Raw genomic sequence first — 16,104 nt, 5'->3', positions numbered from 1 at the left:
CCAGTTAAATCCTTATTTTACTATTTTTAACAATATCAATACAAGATATGTCGAATAAACTGATTTAACTAGGATTAGTTAATGCAATCTTAAAAATTATTAAATAAACTCCAATAAAAATAAGTAAATTCCAAAAATAAATCTAAATTTGAAAATAAATAAATATAAATTAAACACATTTAGTTTGGAAATACAACTAAGAAACAGGTTATATAATTTTAAAAAAATATAAATCATGATAATCAAACAATTTCTTATCACAAATAAGAATTATTTAAAATTTTTAAAATTAGATAAATGAAAATTTAAATCAAAATATAATATATAAAATTTTAAAATTAGATAAATGAAAATTTAAATCAATATATAAAAATTTGTTCCGCAGCAGTGTACCGAGGTTATGATCTAGTTATATATATGATGTCAGCAATTTTATTCATAGATTTTTGTTCAACTAAACTTTCGTAGTTTCTTATCGATTAAACCATTACCAATATTTACGAATCCTAAAAGTTCCTCATCGTTGGTTAGTAGTATATTTTTTCGAGAGGCTATCTACATGTGAAAAACTTGAATATTTCCAAAACCATGAAAACTTGAATATTTCACAAAGGCCAAATCAAAGGATAAGAATATATTAAAAATTTACTATTGACTTGAGAGAGAGAGAGAGACCCAATCTAAGGAGAATAACATGTGGTGGAGATGAGTCATGGACACTCTTGGTCTCTTGGGTTCATACTCCATAGATTCATATGTATTTATTATTTTATCAGAATAAAAGTCAGATTAGTTAATTACCAATATAATTATTAGATCATAGCCCTTCATAGTAACAAGTCTTGCATAGTAATTAAATTAATTGAACAAAAAAAAAACTGCTCTGTTTTCACAAATCAACGGAGATCCGGAAGTAAGAAACAAAACCAACGTCAAACAAAATTAAAATCCAAGGACAAAAAAAAAAGCTAAGAAGCTCTGTGTTTTCTAAAGACCAAAACCATCACATAAGAGTTTAGTCAATCACAAGCTGACATCTCTTTGAAACTCTGTACGTAGACTTTAACTTCAATAAAACGCCGCCATTTTTGTTTTTAATTCTTGTTGAGAATGTCGCCTTCTTTAGACAAGTAGCGTTTTTTAGTATGTACCTGGCCACATTCATCTTTGGCTTTGTGCCTTTAAATGTTCTCCATTCCAAGATGTCGAGGTGCGTCAGTGAGCATTTGGGAACAACTTTAGAGAGAGTTATTTTACCAATGTCACAACTACTTGTATGTTTCTGAGATAAAAAGAAAAAGTCGTGTGTTAGCATTATTACCGATCGTTCAAACGTGAGAGCGTTATTATATATATATATGGTTCATCTACGTACAACTTACCGACTTATCTAGCTTGAGAGATTGAAGTCTTGGAGCGTCTTCAAGTATATTGTAAAGTAGATACCACCATCCCGCATAACTTGTACATAGCTCTAGATGTTCAAGATAGAAGAAGAAACTACCTCTAAGATATGGAATCTGCAAATTGAAGTATATATTTATTATTTACTGTCATAAGGAAAACAAAACACTGAAACTATTGGAGTAAGAATTTTTTTTACCTTTGAAGTTCGAGAACAGAGAGTAAGATGTTGAATTGAGGTAAGAGATCCTATGAACTTCTCAGATTGGTCACAAACAACCTTGATATTAGCTTTGATCACCTCAGGCATATATTCAAACATTAAGAAGTTACTGAATGTATCCTTAATGTTCAAATACATCAAAGGAGGAGCTTTGATCACAAACCCGTGAATCTCCGCATTGTTGGTGCGTACCCCCTTCAGAATTATCGATCGATAAACTCCTCAAAGTAGGCACACTAATATTGAATATCATCACATTGTCATCTTCTTTCTTGTTTACGACCAAATTTTCAAGAACAGGGCATCTGCTTAGAAGGCTTTGAACAGATTCGTCACTCGGGAATTTAACCGCTAGAAGGTGAAGATTTTTGACTGATGGCAAACGAAAAAACTGCGGTAAAAACTTGATTATCAAGTCTCGGAGTTTTAATGTTTCTAAGGTTCTACAAAGACCCAAGCAACTCGGCAGTATTACGTTGTTGCCACACATGTTGAGTTGCAGCTCTTTAAGAGATCGAGTAACTCCGGTTTTAACCCAATCATTGATGGTTGAAGCATTGTAACAGGGAAATAGAAGCTTGAGACACAATCTCTCTAGAACTTGAGCTTTGCTAAACAAGAAACACCTATAAACAAAACTCTTAAAACTCTCATCATCATCATCATCATCATCATCATCATAATCATAATCATAATCATAATCAACAAACAAATCATCATTAAGATTGAACACCGGCACCAGTTTCCAAAGATCCTGCCAACGTTTTGATATGAAAGCTGTTCGTATAGTCTCTCCAAACGTAGGAAGAGATGACAATATCTTCACGAGAAGCTCATCTGGCAAGTCATTGATGCTCTCCATGTTTTGAGATGCACAAGAAGAAAAGAACCCTAGCTAGTCAAATCAAGTTCCGTGATTAAAATTTCAGTTTATTTATTATATATACCAAGAAAAATTAATTTCCTAATCCTACTCCTAATTTAACTTATTAATTCTAATATTCTTTATTTGAAATTATGGAAAGCATTTGAATGATTTAATTTTCGATTTTTATATAAGTTAATATATTGAATTTTGCCAACAATATGTAATAGTTTAAAAAGTGTTAGCAGAAACTTCTAACTGCCGTCGTTTCTATGCCATGCAAATTCTGCTCTTGCTAGATTGAGCAATTTTAGATGGGCTATAAAGCCCACAGATTCAATTAACACGCGCTTGATATATCTGAGATCTGCGCGTTTTACCAGCTTGAATCGCACTATAACGCTTTTTTTCTTTTTTGCACTTTTGTTTTGTAATTTCATGCAATAATGGAACTTCGAAAGAAAGATTTATTTTTAAAATAAAAAGTGAGTATTTTTTCTATTCATATTATATTAGAAGAAAAAATCAAAGAAGACTTATAATTTGTAGTATGTTTGTATTCATTAAAAAAGAAAAGAAATTGGGAAGAAATATGTGTGAATAGGAGAAATAAATATACCCTAACTGTTATATTGAATGTTTCATCAATTTTTAAGTTGAATTGTTTGAAATTTAATAACTGATAATTTGATATTATCCTCTATATATGAAGAAGAAGAAAAAAAGAAAAAGCGGTTTTTTTTTAATGTGTCGGGAAAAAGTTGTTTCAAAGACGGACAAGATTCTTGTTTTTAAGGATATATATAAGAATAATTATTTGTTTAACTATGCATAAAAATGTGAAAAGTCGATATTATTAGTGATGGGAACTTAAAAAAGTTCGGTCCAATTAACAAAATTAAGAAATTAAATAAAAAGGGTAAGTAAAAGGATAGAGAGGGGTGACGAGGACATGATACGGATATGTTTTAAAAGAATGAGTCTTATCCTCTTTTGCCTACTAGTACCTAGTCACTCTTATAGGGAATTGAAAACTCTCCTAAGCAAATCTAATCCATATAATATAATACTACTCGAGTACTATTATTTTTTAATTAGAACTAAACTAACCGACCTTTACTCTATTTTTTTAAGGAAATGCTCTGTGTGCAAATCTTTACACCTAATCACTTCGTTTATCTTTTCTTTTAATTGGTAAAAAAATCCCTTTATTTTTTTTTTATTTTTTTTTTAAATCCCTTTATTTTCTCACTGGAACATCTGTATATGTAAAGAAATATGTATGTTTTTATCTTTTATCAAACTACAAAACTACTAACGATAGTCGTTTAGAAGTTTTATGGTGTATATTATTTGTAATGTTATAGAAAAGGTATAATAATATCTAATAAATTAACAAATTAAAGGGCAAAAGTGTGTTCAGAAAAACAAAAAACATAAAGCAAAAAGCTGTGATATGATGCTGACTGCCCATAGAATGAGAACCGCATACCACACAAAAAAAAAACACAATAATAGCAATTAACATATGCGATGAGATAATAATAACAAAAAAAACAATTTGGAGATAAAACTTGAAAAGTGAGAAATTTATTATTTTAAAAGGGTCAACGTTATCCACGGCTTGCACGTAAGTAATACCCACACATATATTTTATCCTCTTTTTATATATTTGAAAATAAAGAAATAAATCAAAAACCTCTTCACATATCCAATTGTATATATTTTGTAGATGATGTCTATCTTCAAAACAGAACTCATGTTTCTGTGTTTCCAATTCTAGAACAACACAACACGCAACTCTCCCATCCCTTTTTTGCCAAAACTACTCTTCTTTCTTTGTGTTTTTTTTTCTCTTCTGTTCTGTTTAAAAAAAGAAGATGAATATTCATATGAATCTGAATCTGAAGCAAATGGCGGGCAACATGATCTATCAAGATCCAATCCAAGAAGAAGAAGAAGACATTGTTCAAGGAGTTTCAAGAACATTCTCAGAAGAAGAAGATTCATCTTCTTGTTCATTATCTTCCATGTGTTCTTCATCTGATTTAACAGAAGAGGTTGATGATGATGATGATGATGCTTCTTCATCTTCTTCTAATGGACCTCTTGAAGATCTCTCTGACCTCATGTCACATCTCCCTATCAAGTAAGAATACAATCTTCTTTATAAAGCTTTTCGATCTTGCGGTTTAGTAACCTAATGGATCTAAAACATTTTGCTTATGTCACATCTCTGTTTTCATGTAATAACAAAAGTTTTGATTTATTATCTCAGGAGGGGATTATCAAAGTTCTATGAAGGAAGGTCACAATCATTTACATCACTAGCAAATGTTAAAAGCCTTGAAGATCTTATGAAGAGAGGGTTTAAAAACAGAAACTATGGAGCAAGAAGAAAGACATGTAGGAGTACTGGTGGGATTATAGATCAAAGCTACAAAAGGGTTTATAGTCCTAAAGCTACCATCTCCAAGAAACACAACAACAAAACACCTTCCTCTACTCTCTCTTGTCTTTCCAGAAGAAAACATTAGAAATCTCAGAGAAACATTAGTCTTTTTTTCCCCCACAAGTTTTTAACCATTTTTACGGTTTCACCAAAATCGGTTTCAGTAACATAACAAAATTCCAATGTTGTTTTAATTGTGTAGACTAGACTTGTTTATACCTTTTTGTTTTTTTTTGGGGGGCCTTTGGGGTCGTTTGGTTGTATGTATCAAAAGCTTGTAAACAGGAGTGATTCCGAGAAGGTGGAAGCAGTTCCACATAACTATGATGTTGCTTCACATAGTAATAAGAGACGGCTTGTCTCTTGTTCCGATCCATTAACCTGACAAAGTTTTATAATGGACCATTTGTTTCAGTTATGATTCAGACCATCATAGTTTGATTATGCATAAAGAATCAATATCCTTAGTAATAGAATGTTTGAAAATATACCTGCAAAATCATTCACATCATTGATCTAATCGTAGATGTATATGAACTTTTTCATTAAAAAAAAACAAAACAGGGCTATTGACTGAATCAATATTAATGCCTAACCTACCTCAGCAAATTGTAGCAAGTGAAGTCCTAGTGCTCTTTCATCTGCATGATCCAGCACAAGGTGACAAACTGAATTCAAGAAACGCAAAGAATCTATATAAGCCAAGTAAATCTGAGATTATGCAGCCAAGAAAATACACCTTAATGTCTTTGCCAGACTTTGTTATGATTGAACAGATCCAAGCATGGGTGTAAAGAAGGTAAACAGCTGTGTTTCCCTGCTCATGACATCTTATCAGTAAGCGCATTTCTTTATATGTAAAGAACTAGATGGTTTCAGTTACCTTAGCATTGAGCATATGAACAACCATAAGAATATAAAAAAATCTAACTATCTGAACCATCTTAAAGAACATCCAACCCATTGGTACTTCCTTCATTATCATTACAAACACTTTTCAGAAAAAAATAGTGCTTTCATCAAGGATGCATCATTTGCATAGTATAAGCACTTACTTCACAGCACCATCTCCAACTACCTGGGCTGTTTGGTCAAGCTAGCTCTTGAGGAATCATCTCTTCGTCCTTACCTGGACAGAGTAAATATCAAGGTTGGATGATTTCACACTAATAACGGAACAAGTGAATGAGTCAAGAATACAAAAATGTAAACAATAACAAAAGGCATCGTGCCGTGCTCAATAAGAACATCTTTACTGCGAGTCTTGGCCTCATCTAGCACATTATTTTAAGTTACCACTTCTGGAATCGTAAGAACATCTTAATGATTTGACTGATAAAATCATGCGTGAGGACGTACCTCAGCAAATCGTAGCAAGTGAAGCCATAGTGCTCTGTTTTCTTAAGCACATCTATATATGTCTTTGCCAGACTTTGTCTTTGTGATGACTGATGAACAATTCCTTTAGCACACCTTTACTTGCGAACCGTTAACCGCAAAGTCACTAAAATGTGAAGCAAAAACGATGCTCATGTGGTCAAGAGAAGGAAGTCATATCAAACAGGGAAAAGAAAACCAAATAGTCCTCTTATTAGTCCAATTTCCCATATCTTTAATTACGCAAATAAAGGAGAGTTATTTTTTCATTATTCTTTAATTACGCAAATAAAGGAGAATTAGTCCTCTTATTAGTCCAATTTCCCATATCTTCTATGTTGTCCTTCGTATCTGTTGGACCTTTGTATTGCTTAAGGCCTTACCCAAATGTTTTGGGAGGCCCAGTAATGAATTTATTTGATATTTTTCGGAAATAAAAACCAATGCAATTAGTTTATACTTGTAGGGCCAGAATTAACTTATTTATCAAAGGCCAATTAATTTCTCTTGATATTTTCACCGAACCAATACGAAAAAAAATCATCAAAAAAAAAGGTTTCGTATTGTGTATCGAATCAAAGGAAAACGACTATGTTGGTAGAAGGTTAAACATGCGTCAATATACCAAACAAATTAGAAACTCTCTATTTCGGGATAAAATAAGTTAAAAGAGTTGCATTTTGCTTCAAAAATATATCCCATGTGAAAGCTTAAAAGGTATTTGCTTTTTGTCCGCTCTCACTCCGCAAAAGAAAAGCATATTAGCAGCTTTCAATTGCTTTTAGATTTAAGATTCCGATTAATATTATCTAGTTTTTTTTTTTTGGTATAATAGATTATTATTACACATCCAGATAGATCCAGCTTAACGGTACATGCAAATTTCTCGGTTTCTGTTTGCATCATATCTACATTTAAGATTTTTAAGTTGAAATTAAAATACAAAGAAAGAAAATATAATATAAAAAAATAATAAAAAATAATGATAAATGATTATTGATATTCGAATGATGTCAAATCCAACAACGATACATAATAGAGAGATACACAGAGATCAAACATGACCAACATAACAATCAACTACAAGATGTCAAGAACTGAAAGAGACACAACAAACAAGAACCGGACTTAAACATCAATTAGTTGATTTTACTTAAAATTCAATTAAACATAAAATAACAAATTTAAGAAGAAACTTCTTAAAAGAAGAACCCAAAGGCCATCACCGCTACGGAGGCCAAGAAAGTAGGGATAACTGAGGAAGCATCGGAGGTAGGGCTAGGAGCCGGAGCGTCAACCGCTGCAACCGTCTGTTGAACCGTGGAGAACGCTATCATAGCAACCAAAACCGCCACGAAAAGCTTCATCTTCATTGCCTCCATTGTTATAGTATTTTTTTTTTTGGATTTGAAACTGAGAGAGAGCAATGAAGAGAGTTGAAAACGTTCTTGGTGCTTATTGTTGTTTTTGATGTGAGGCTTGTGAATTACATTTGTTAGTGGTTTATATGCACGAGTACGCATGTAAGGCCAAGTGTGTACATGTCACTTTACACCAACGCATGTGAATAATTTAATTTTAATGTTGTTAATAATTTATTATATATCCCACTAAGAAATGTAATTTAATCGTTAGAAAGTTTTTTAAGAAATGTGTTATGTTGTACTATTGCATTGATTTAAGACACGTAAAGGTTTTAGTTCATCAACTATGTAAATAAATAGTTGGAAAAAGGAGGAAAAAATAGTTGGAAAGAGCAGTGCGCACTATTTTGGACGGTAATATTTATTGTTTATCAATTACGGCGAATTATTATTTTCATTTATTTGTTAATACATTCATCAAACTTTGGTGAGTTACTTGTTGAAGAGTTAGGTTTCAAATTGTCAAGTGTGCTCATTCAATGAATGTTAATTTCTTTCCCCGAATGATCTTCTTTCCTCTCTTGGGTACACTCATCTCTATGAGGTTTGTCCATAATACAATGTTTAATAAAAAAAATTAATTTTGTGTTTTGTGAAATGAGTAGAGAGATACGAGAGAAGCAATGAGCTGTTTTAGTTGTTTCTTATAGAATATAGGTAAACAAGATGGAAACTAGATGATGGTTCCATGTGCTCCAAGTAACATGATTTGGCCTAACCCCATATTATTGTGTTCTCTTTTACTCTCTTATTTCCAATTTTTAATTTTGTTATTAATCGAATTTGATACTTGATTTGGCGTATCATTTTTTCCGGCGTATCAATATTTAACTCGAACATTATTTAGTAATTAGCAAAAAAAATTAATTATGAATACTATCATAAGTATTCATCGTAACCTTTTGTCAAAAAGAAAAAAACACAATTATCGGGGAAATTCATCCAATCAAATAATTCTTTGTTTTAAATTTGTATGATTTTTTTTAATGATTCATCATACCTTTACAAATCACATTAATTTTACAGAAATTTATTTACATTCAAATAGACAAATCTTAACATGCATCATATTTAGCATTTAGTCATTTAAGAAGATTAAATGTTAATAATAATATTGAAAAATACTTAGGTTCACCAGGTTCACCTCCTCCTCTCTAACCAATCAGAATCTTTTATACATTATTTCATTTTTAAAATAAATCAAAATTAAATTAAAAAGCAAAGCAAATTAAAGAAACAAATTTTGTATACTTTTAATTAAAAAGTTAAATATTGGCTAAGTTTAGTTTTTACAATTAAAACGAAATTATGTGTCGGTTTGTGCTTAAAAATAAGGTGAGTAAGGTTTAGATTTTACAATTAAAACGAAATTATATGTCGGTTTGAGTTTACAAATTAAGTGGTTAGGGTTTTAGATTTTATAATTAAAACGAAATTATATGTCGGTTTGGATTTACAAATGAAGTGATTAAGGTTTAGATTTTACAATTAAAACGAATTATATGTCGGTTTGGGTTTACAAATGAGATGGTTAGATTTTACAATTAGATCGAAAGTCGGTTTGAGTTTACAAATGAGATGGTTAGGGTTTAGATTTTATAATTAGAATGAAATTATATATCGGTTTGGTTTTACAAATGAGATGGTTAGGATTTAGATTTTACAATTATAATGAAATTATATGTCGGTTTGGATTTACAAATGAGATGGTTAGAGTTTAAATTTTAGAATTAGAATGAAATTATATATCGGTTTGGATTTCTAAATAAGCGGTTTGAATTTTTAATTTTATAATAATATATAGAGATTTTGTTTCTTTATTTTATAAGAAAGTGAATGAATAAAATTCTTTGATGTATTATGAAATGTCATTGATTAAAATAAGAAAATATAAACAAAGAGGTTTACTTTAGGGATGAACCCAGAAATTGTTCAATAATATTTGTTTTTCATTCTAAATTTATTTACGTCTATAGTTGGCATATAATTTTCGGTCATGTTAGTCACTTAATTGATTGATTTTGGAAGGAGCACATCTATCCCTTCATAAGCTGGTGCATTTGGAAGGCTAGAAATGATCTATTATTCAATAGCAAAAAATGGGGTATACCTGACATCATACATCAAGCTCTGATAGATTTCAGAATGTGGAAGGAATCACAGAGAGACTCTAACCAACACACAAAATGATGAACAGAATCAACATGAAGGACTCCGCACCGAAAAGTTTCGAAGAAGTGCTTTCGCTTAATCCTAACCTTTGTTGTTGTACAGATGCCTCATGGACCAATCCAGATAGCAAAGCAGGTATAGGCTGGGCACTACATGACTCAGGGAAACTGTATTCTCAAAGGATCATCATAGATTGCACCTACTGCCACAGCACTAGAAGCTGAAGCTATAGCCTTAAAAGAAGCAACCCTCCAAATGAAGCAGCTTAACTACAAACATGTTACATTTTGTGGTGATTCTCAAATACTTTATAAGTATTTAAAGGATGTTTCTGAGGAAAAAGACATTCCAAAACCAGGCTATAGTGACATCCAAGGGCATCTTGAAGACAGACTCACTATTGCAGCAGACTCTTGCGGGATTTTCATATATTGCAAGAACTGCAAATTTACTAGCAGATGCATTAGCCAAAAGTGCTAGGCTGAGAGAATCCTCCTATGTTATTTATTGGATTCCTTAATGTATGTCATGTTAACTCTTATAAACTTTGTACTTATATTATGCAATGGAAAGTTGGCCGACAAAAAAAAAAGAAATTGATTGATTTTGGAATTTTAACAACTTAATTGTTAATCATTATCATTTGGTTAAAAGGGGTTTCTTTTGATTAACCACTTAAAGTTGAAATGACATTTTCATTGATTAACAGAATAATTAGTTGGTGCACTGAATCAGACCTCCATCATAACTCATAAGCAAACGCACTCAAGGAAACACTCATAGACAACGTAAAGGTCCGTAACGTTCTTTAACTTATATAAGGTTACTCCTACGCTACAAGAGAGGGACACTATCAAATTCTCTCTTTAACACACTTACAAACTACAGACAAACCTGTTATCTTCGAAACCAAGTAACAAATAAAAACCCCAATACCAAAACTATTACCTAATCAAAACCTAGAAACCAAAAACGCAAAATAATGTCCAGAACCAAAACACAGTGAAGTGTAAGAAAAAATCAACAAAAACGATATTTCCACACTTATCATAAACACTAGGAAAATTCCAAGTACAGGTGTTCCTCTACAGCTTCATCTTCAATCATATTCTTTCTTTTGTTCATCCTCTACTGACATTTAGGATTTCTTCCTGGACCTCCATAGTAAAAGTAATGTCCCCAGTCATCATTCTTACCAATCTCAACATCATAGCAATTCGATTTCTCAGTGAAAGTGTTGAGCCCTTTTGGTTCTTTCAGATTATTAGAGCTATCAACGACTTGAATGTTCCTGAAGTAACTTGCTTTCGTGAACCCTCCATCCGGGAACTGACCGCTTCCCATTTGCGTGGTTGTGTGGTGACCATCTTCTTCCATGTTCACTACTTCTCCTCCCCATTCTACTATTGATGCACTCTCCGCTAAGTATGAGAATAGAAAGTTTGGCCAGTATCCCAACACATAACCGTCCCCAAACTGCATCCACCAGTGCCCTTCTTTTGGATCCTACAAGAAAAATGTTCTTGATTTATTAGTTTGACACTCATAGATCCATAAAAGGTGATATGTTTAAGATTTTCATGAAAAGAAATGGTTCTTAAGAAGTTCCACAGGTTTGGTTCATCAGACACAATATCAGATCTATAAAGTTAGCAGTTATGAAGCTTAAAGCTGAGATTTTTAAGAATGCCCTGAAAAGAAAATGGTACTCTCAGAGAAGCTTTAACAAATAAACGTGTTCTTACCTTCCAAATGGTAATACTTATATCGTATTGCGGGTTATGGAAGCCAGATACCGGAGAAATACTCGCTCCCATTGCTATTTGACTGTTGATTTGTATAAACCCCGAACAGAGGAGATTGTAGCAGCCAGTAGCTTGATACGCATCACTCTGTATAGTTCCAAGAAGACATATCCATAAAAATTACAATTGTTAGCCAAAAGGTCTATTATATACTTTCAAGTCATTACATACTGAAGAGAAGTTTACAACTTTCTCGAGCTTACCGTCCAGTATGTGAACAGCCTTGTGTTGTTATCGCCATATAAATCTGGACTAACCTGATTTTGTATTATACATGTCAATATAGTTAAATTCACAAGTGTCTTTGAGATAAGTTAAAATGGTATGACTTTATATATAGGTGGTTTACCTGCCAACCAGCTTCAATACTATTGAGATCTTGACCAAATGAACCTCCAAGAATCCATAACTGAGACAAGCTGAACTCATTAGTGTTTTGCACTTTGGGTTCCCATACATTTATTGTTGCCTTTGCCCCGTAAAACTTGCCTCCTTCCACATAAGCTATAGCGTGCTATAACCAGATCAAAAACACATACAAAAGAGAACTTTCAGATCAAGATTTCACACACAAACATAGGTTCATAGGTAGCTATCACTAAAGTCTACCTGATGACCACTTTGGTTGATGAGATCAGGATCAGCAGATCGGGGAAGAGGAACAGTACGGAGCTTCTTCTTACCATACCGTTTAACAGAACTCGCCCTCAAAACATCCTCTTTCTTTGTCCTCCTCACTGGTATTGTCCCTTCAGAACAAACTCCGTTCTGGTGCCATAACTGAGTTATTGGATTGACTCTGTCTTTTGGCTTCTCAGATACTTTGTTCTCATCAAACATCCCTTGTGGAGTGTAACTAGGCTTCATCTGTTTTAAAACCCCATAACATATTAACAACGTAAACAAAAATGGAAAGCAGAAAGAGAGTGACTTTGAGGCAAATGCTGAAACAAATTACCTGAATCTTGTGGTCTTTGAGGAAAGGATGATCAAAAGCTGGTTGCTTAGATATGTGAACACAGTCTATTATGTCCCCATCTGGACTCTGTTTCAAACACACACAAGAGAAAATTGTAAATCAGTCAAAATCTGTCACATAGTAATCACAAGTTTCCAAATTTTCCTACATTTCTCTCACTAACAACAACTAAGCGATTTAGTAGTCATCTAATACTCATAAACTGTTACAAAGCTATATTACTGAATCAATTAGGTTGGTAACAAGCAAACAAACAAACAGACAAAAACAAAAATTGGAAATGGAGGTTAAAAAAAAAAAAAAACCTGAAAGCTCTTAACGGCTGGTTTATTCAATCGATTCAAGTGCTTGTGTACTTCAAAATTCTGCCTTGAAACACTGAGTCTCCCAGCGCATGTTAGGGAGAGCAGTCCCCAAACACAGAACCAAACAAGAAACCCTCTGAGAACCGTCTCTTTGCTAAAATGCTCAGCACTGCCCATCTTCTTAACTCACTCTTTAAGCCTAAAAAGCCAACAAGAAGAGACACAGAGAGTGAAAGAAAGAGAGAAAGGGAGAAGCTTTTTTTGTGGGTAAGTGCTTCTCACTTGATCTCTAAACGAAAGGCTTTATTTGGTGTGAAGTGTTGAAGAAAAAGCTAACACCTTTTACCTTCTGCTTACTAGTAGTAGTAGTAGAGAGAGCTCTTTACTCTGTAACCCACCACCACTAACACCAGTGATTCTGCAGCGACATTGTTGAAGTGGGTCTCTCTCTCCTTTGATGATGAAAAAAAAGACCACTTTTTGTCACTCTCTCTCTCTCTTTCTCTCTCTCTTTCTTGTCATATTCTCTCTCTCTACTTTTTTAATTATCACTAAATAAAACATTTTTCTTGGTAATTAAAAAGACAATTAAAGAGTAAAGACCGGATTTTTTACATAAACCCCCCTTAATTAAAAGACAATTGAATTCGTAATTACAGCCCCCAAAAAAACATATACTACTAATTATGAAAACGAAACCGTCTATAAAATGATTCTAAAAACCTCCCAACTTTTTCATAAAAAAAGTGTCAGCCTTGGTTTGATTAACAATAATGCTTTTTTGAGGTAATGGGTATTCAAATGATTATTTCATAATAATACTAATAAGTAATAATTCACTACAAGAATCAAACGATAAAATGAATCAACAAGGAAAAAAAATATTTTACTTATTAACTAATGACTTTTATAAAATGTGAATTTACAAAATAGTTGAAATGTCATAATCTAACCAAAGAAACATAAATCTAAAATAAGATTGCGAGTGGAGCCCCATCAGTCATGGCGAGGTAGTCGATGCAACTTCTCGTGAAAAGTATTCAGTATTCACGAGCTCCGCTCCAAAAGATCGACTACTTACTTAACCACAAAAATACATAAGTTTTCAATTTGTACTCGTTTCATAGTTTCATATGAATTAATAATGGTCGTTGCATTAAATGTTGCATCTAATCTAACTAATCTATTAGTAGTACTTAATATGGTAATTTAGTGGACCTAATTACTAACGAAGGAGAAACACATAAATTTTTCAAAAAAATAAATATTTTGTGTACTTTTTAAGCATATATTCCTCTTTATGTTTTTTTTATGTGGTAAAAATATTCCTCTTTACGTTAGTGTTTTTCTTTTGTGTTAAACTATAATTTTGAAACGAATAAATTCTGAAACATCGTATCGAACGATATCATGAAATTAAAGATAAGATAAAGAAACGAGAACAAAGTTCTCTGCAAAAAGTATCAACTTTATCAGTAGTCTTCTTCCTTTTTCTTAATATATAGTTTTTGAGTTTTGACCCATCATACTACTGGTCGAATAGCTTATTGCTTTGTGTTAGCTATACAGAATTACAGATTAAACAACTAACTAGTAATGCTTAGCTTTTGCTTATCACTTTATAGGCTATATATAGTTAAGATGTGTACTCTAAAAGACCAAGTTTTTTCGTAGATATGAAGAAATAAGCAAATATAAATAGTAGCTCATAAACTTATAAAAAGACACTTCTAAACTAATCAACGGTATTTCAATGATCATCGTTTTTAATTAGTTTTTACATAGTCTATGTTAAGAATCAATTCTCTTTGAACCCATTTTTTTTTTATTACCACTTCAGATTCGCAAAACCATAGAATAGAATCGTCCATGTAATGCAATGGTGTAATATTTGATTGATTAAAATAGATAGTTGCGAATTGATACTAGTTGCATCGTAATAATAATGTTTGTCTTTATAGTTTGCATTCAAATATACTAGTTTCAGTCAATGGAGTAAGTAAGTTTAGTAGTACTTATAATATGATGGGGAAGCAGACACAAGATTCTGTCTCCCGATGGAGCTGTTTTGGTCCTTTCTTCTTCTTCTTCTTCTGTTTCGGTTTGCTCGCCGTTAACCAAGGACAATGAATATCGCCGTTGGTAGTTTGACGACGTTATCTCATCACGGTCGATGACACGTGTACGGTTAGTAGAAAGGATCTAACGAACGGTGAGGAATCCAATGAGGTCAAAATGTGTAGCAGTGAGCATCATTATGAGATTCCACAAAAAGAGTTTTTTTCTTTCTTACTTGGCAACTGGAGTAGTAGTATAAATTAAAAGGCTTTATTCATACTATTAAGCAAAATACGGAGTAATCAAATTAATTAAATCTGAATGCTAAAACTCTAGTTGACAAAATAAAAGATGTTAGAACTCTAGTATATTGTATTTTCTTATAAAAGTCAACAGTAATTAAAAAAAGTATGAAGAAAGAAATCTATAACTCTAGTATAAGCATAAGGTGTAGTTAAAATCTTAACTCTTTTATTGTTATTTTTTTCCTTTTTCTGTTTAGATAGCTTTGAGTAGGTAAAGTAGTAGAAAAGATGAGCATTCTCATGTTTCTTGCTGATTGTTTTTTAGAAAAATATACAAGTAATAATAATCTTTAACTAATTGGGCCATCATCCTCGTTAATCACCACCCTTGTCTCTTCTACTTTTTAATCTATACGCTTAATAATACTAAAAGTTTATAACGTGCGTGCACTAAACAAACAAGTGATTATTACAGTATTAAACCACAATAATTACTATCAACCGTTCATTCTATTAAGATAAAAATCCATAAATGCTAATCGAACCGTTGGATGCATCTATAGACTTACCGTTTTTTTTGTTTTTGTCCTTTTAAAAAAAGATTACATATATCGCAATTTGGAAAATGTCTGCATAGCATATTCTTTTCATAACTCAATTTTTTTTGTCCTTGACCATTTTGGACACATGTCCAAGTGGATCCTGACTCCTGAGAGTGAGAACAGTAAATATAATAATAATATTACAAAGGAAAGTGAAAAAAACCAGTCAGTCCAATCTGTCTAGTATGACTG

General features: G+C 32.3%; 3 protein-coding genes, 1 long non-coding RNA gene and 1 pseudogene across 6 annotated transcripts; 1 reads left to right on the top strand and 4 right to left on the bottom strand.

Annotated features, from left to right (window-relative positions):
- Nucleotides 1-1,015: 1,015 nt before the first annotated feature.
- Nucleotides 1,016-2,489, bottom strand: LOC104726202 (putative FBD-associated F-box protein At5g56560 pseudogene; annotated as a pseudogene).
- A 1,756-nt stretch (nt 2,490-4,245) lies between these two features.
- On the top strand, nt 4,246-5,363 carry LOC104726200 (protein OXIDATIVE STRESS 3). Its single transcript, XM_010445006.3, has 2 exons — nt 4,246-4,642; nt 4,772-5,363. Exons 1-2 carry the CDS (start codon nt 4,374-4,376, stop codon nt 5,028-5,030), a joined length of 528 nt encoding a protein of 175 aa, XP_010443308.1. The 5' UTR covers nt 4,246-4,373; the 3' UTR covers nt 5,031-5,363.
- LOC104726201 (uncharacterized) lies at nt 4,246-6,477 on the bottom strand. 2 transcript variants are annotated; one of them, XR_015573026.1, is made up of 4 exons: nt 6,001-6,090; nt 5,685-5,762; nt 5,546-5,586; nt 4,246-5,326 (listed from the first exon to the last, which is right to left on the bottom strand). It is a non-coding gene; the product is annotated as an uncharacterized LOC104726201 (long non-coding RNA). The 2 variants fall into 2 exon arrangements; XR_758017.2 differs by having other exon boundaries at nt 5,685-6,477.
- Nucleotides 6,478-7,302: 825 nt separating this feature from the next.
- On the bottom strand, nt 7,303-7,840 carry LOC109127493 (arabinogalactan protein 14). The gene has a single exon (XM_019232349.2). It carries the CDS (start codon nt 7,702-7,704, stop codon nt 7,522-7,524), a length of 183 nt encoding a protein of 60 aa, XP_019087894.1. The 5' UTR covers nt 7,705-7,840; the 3' UTR covers nt 7,303-7,521.
- A 2,860-nt stretch (nt 7,841-10,700) lies between these two features.
- LOC104726199 (protein neprosin) lies at nt 10,701-14,121 on the bottom strand. Of its 2 annotated transcripts, XM_010445005.3 has the most exons (8): nt 13,354-13,952; nt 13,008-13,206; nt 12,682-12,768; nt 12,333-12,590; nt 12,073-12,237; nt 11,927-11,980; nt 11,664-11,810; nt 10,701-11,424 (listed from the first exon to the last, which is right to left on the bottom strand). In XM_010445005.3, the coding sequence occupies exons 2-8, from the start codon at nt 13,182-13,184 to the stop codon at nt 11,047-11,049; spliced, it is 1,266 nt and encodes a 421-aa protein (XP_010443307.2). In that variant the 5' UTR covers nt 13,185-13,206; nt 13,354-13,952; the 3' UTR covers nt 10,701-11,046. The 2 variants fall into 2 exon arrangements, with proteins under 2 accessions (XP_010443307.2, XP_010443306.2); XM_010445004.3 differs by having other exon boundaries at nt 13,008-14,121.
- Between the last annotated feature and the right edge of the window lie 1,983 nt (nt 14,122-16,104).

The sequence above is a fragment of the Camelina sativa genome, chromosome 11 (genome assembly GCF_030686135.1).
Source record: "Camelina sativa cultivar CO46 ecotype springtype chromosome 11, ASM3068613v1".
Lineage (NCBI taxonomy): Eukaryota > Viridiplantae > Streptophyta > Magnoliopsida > Brassicales > Brassicaceae > Camelina > Camelina sativa.
Note: the sequence above shows the minus strand (reverse complement) of the source record. Positions and strands in the feature narration are given on the sequence as shown.

Bases quoted from the DNA above. Each gene is read 5' to 3' on its own strand.
- LOC104726200 (XM_010445006.3), top strand. From the start codon at position 4,374: ATGAATATTCATATGAATCTGAATCTGAAGCAAATGGCGGGCAACATG. The intron at 4,643-4,771 runs GTAAGAATACAA...TTATTATCTCAG, and splicing joins ATGTCACATCTCCCTATCAA to GAGGGGATTATCAAAGTTCT.
- LOC109127493 (XM_019232349.2), bottom strand. From the start codon at position 7,704: ATGGAGGCAATGAAGATGAAGCTTTTCGTGGCGGTTTTGGTTGCTATG.
- LOC104726199 (XM_010445004.3), bottom strand. From the start codon at position 13,184: ATGGGCAGTGCTGAGCATTTTAGCAAAGAGACGGTTCTCAGAGGGTTT. The intron at 11,981-12,072 runs GTAAACCACCTA...ATACAAAATCAG, and splicing joins GTATTGAAGCTGGTTGGCAG to GTTAGTCCAGATTTATATGG. The intron at 11,811-11,926 runs GTAAGCTCGAGA...GGAACTATACAG, and splicing joins GGCTGTTCACATACTGGACG to AGTGATGCGTATCAAGCTAC.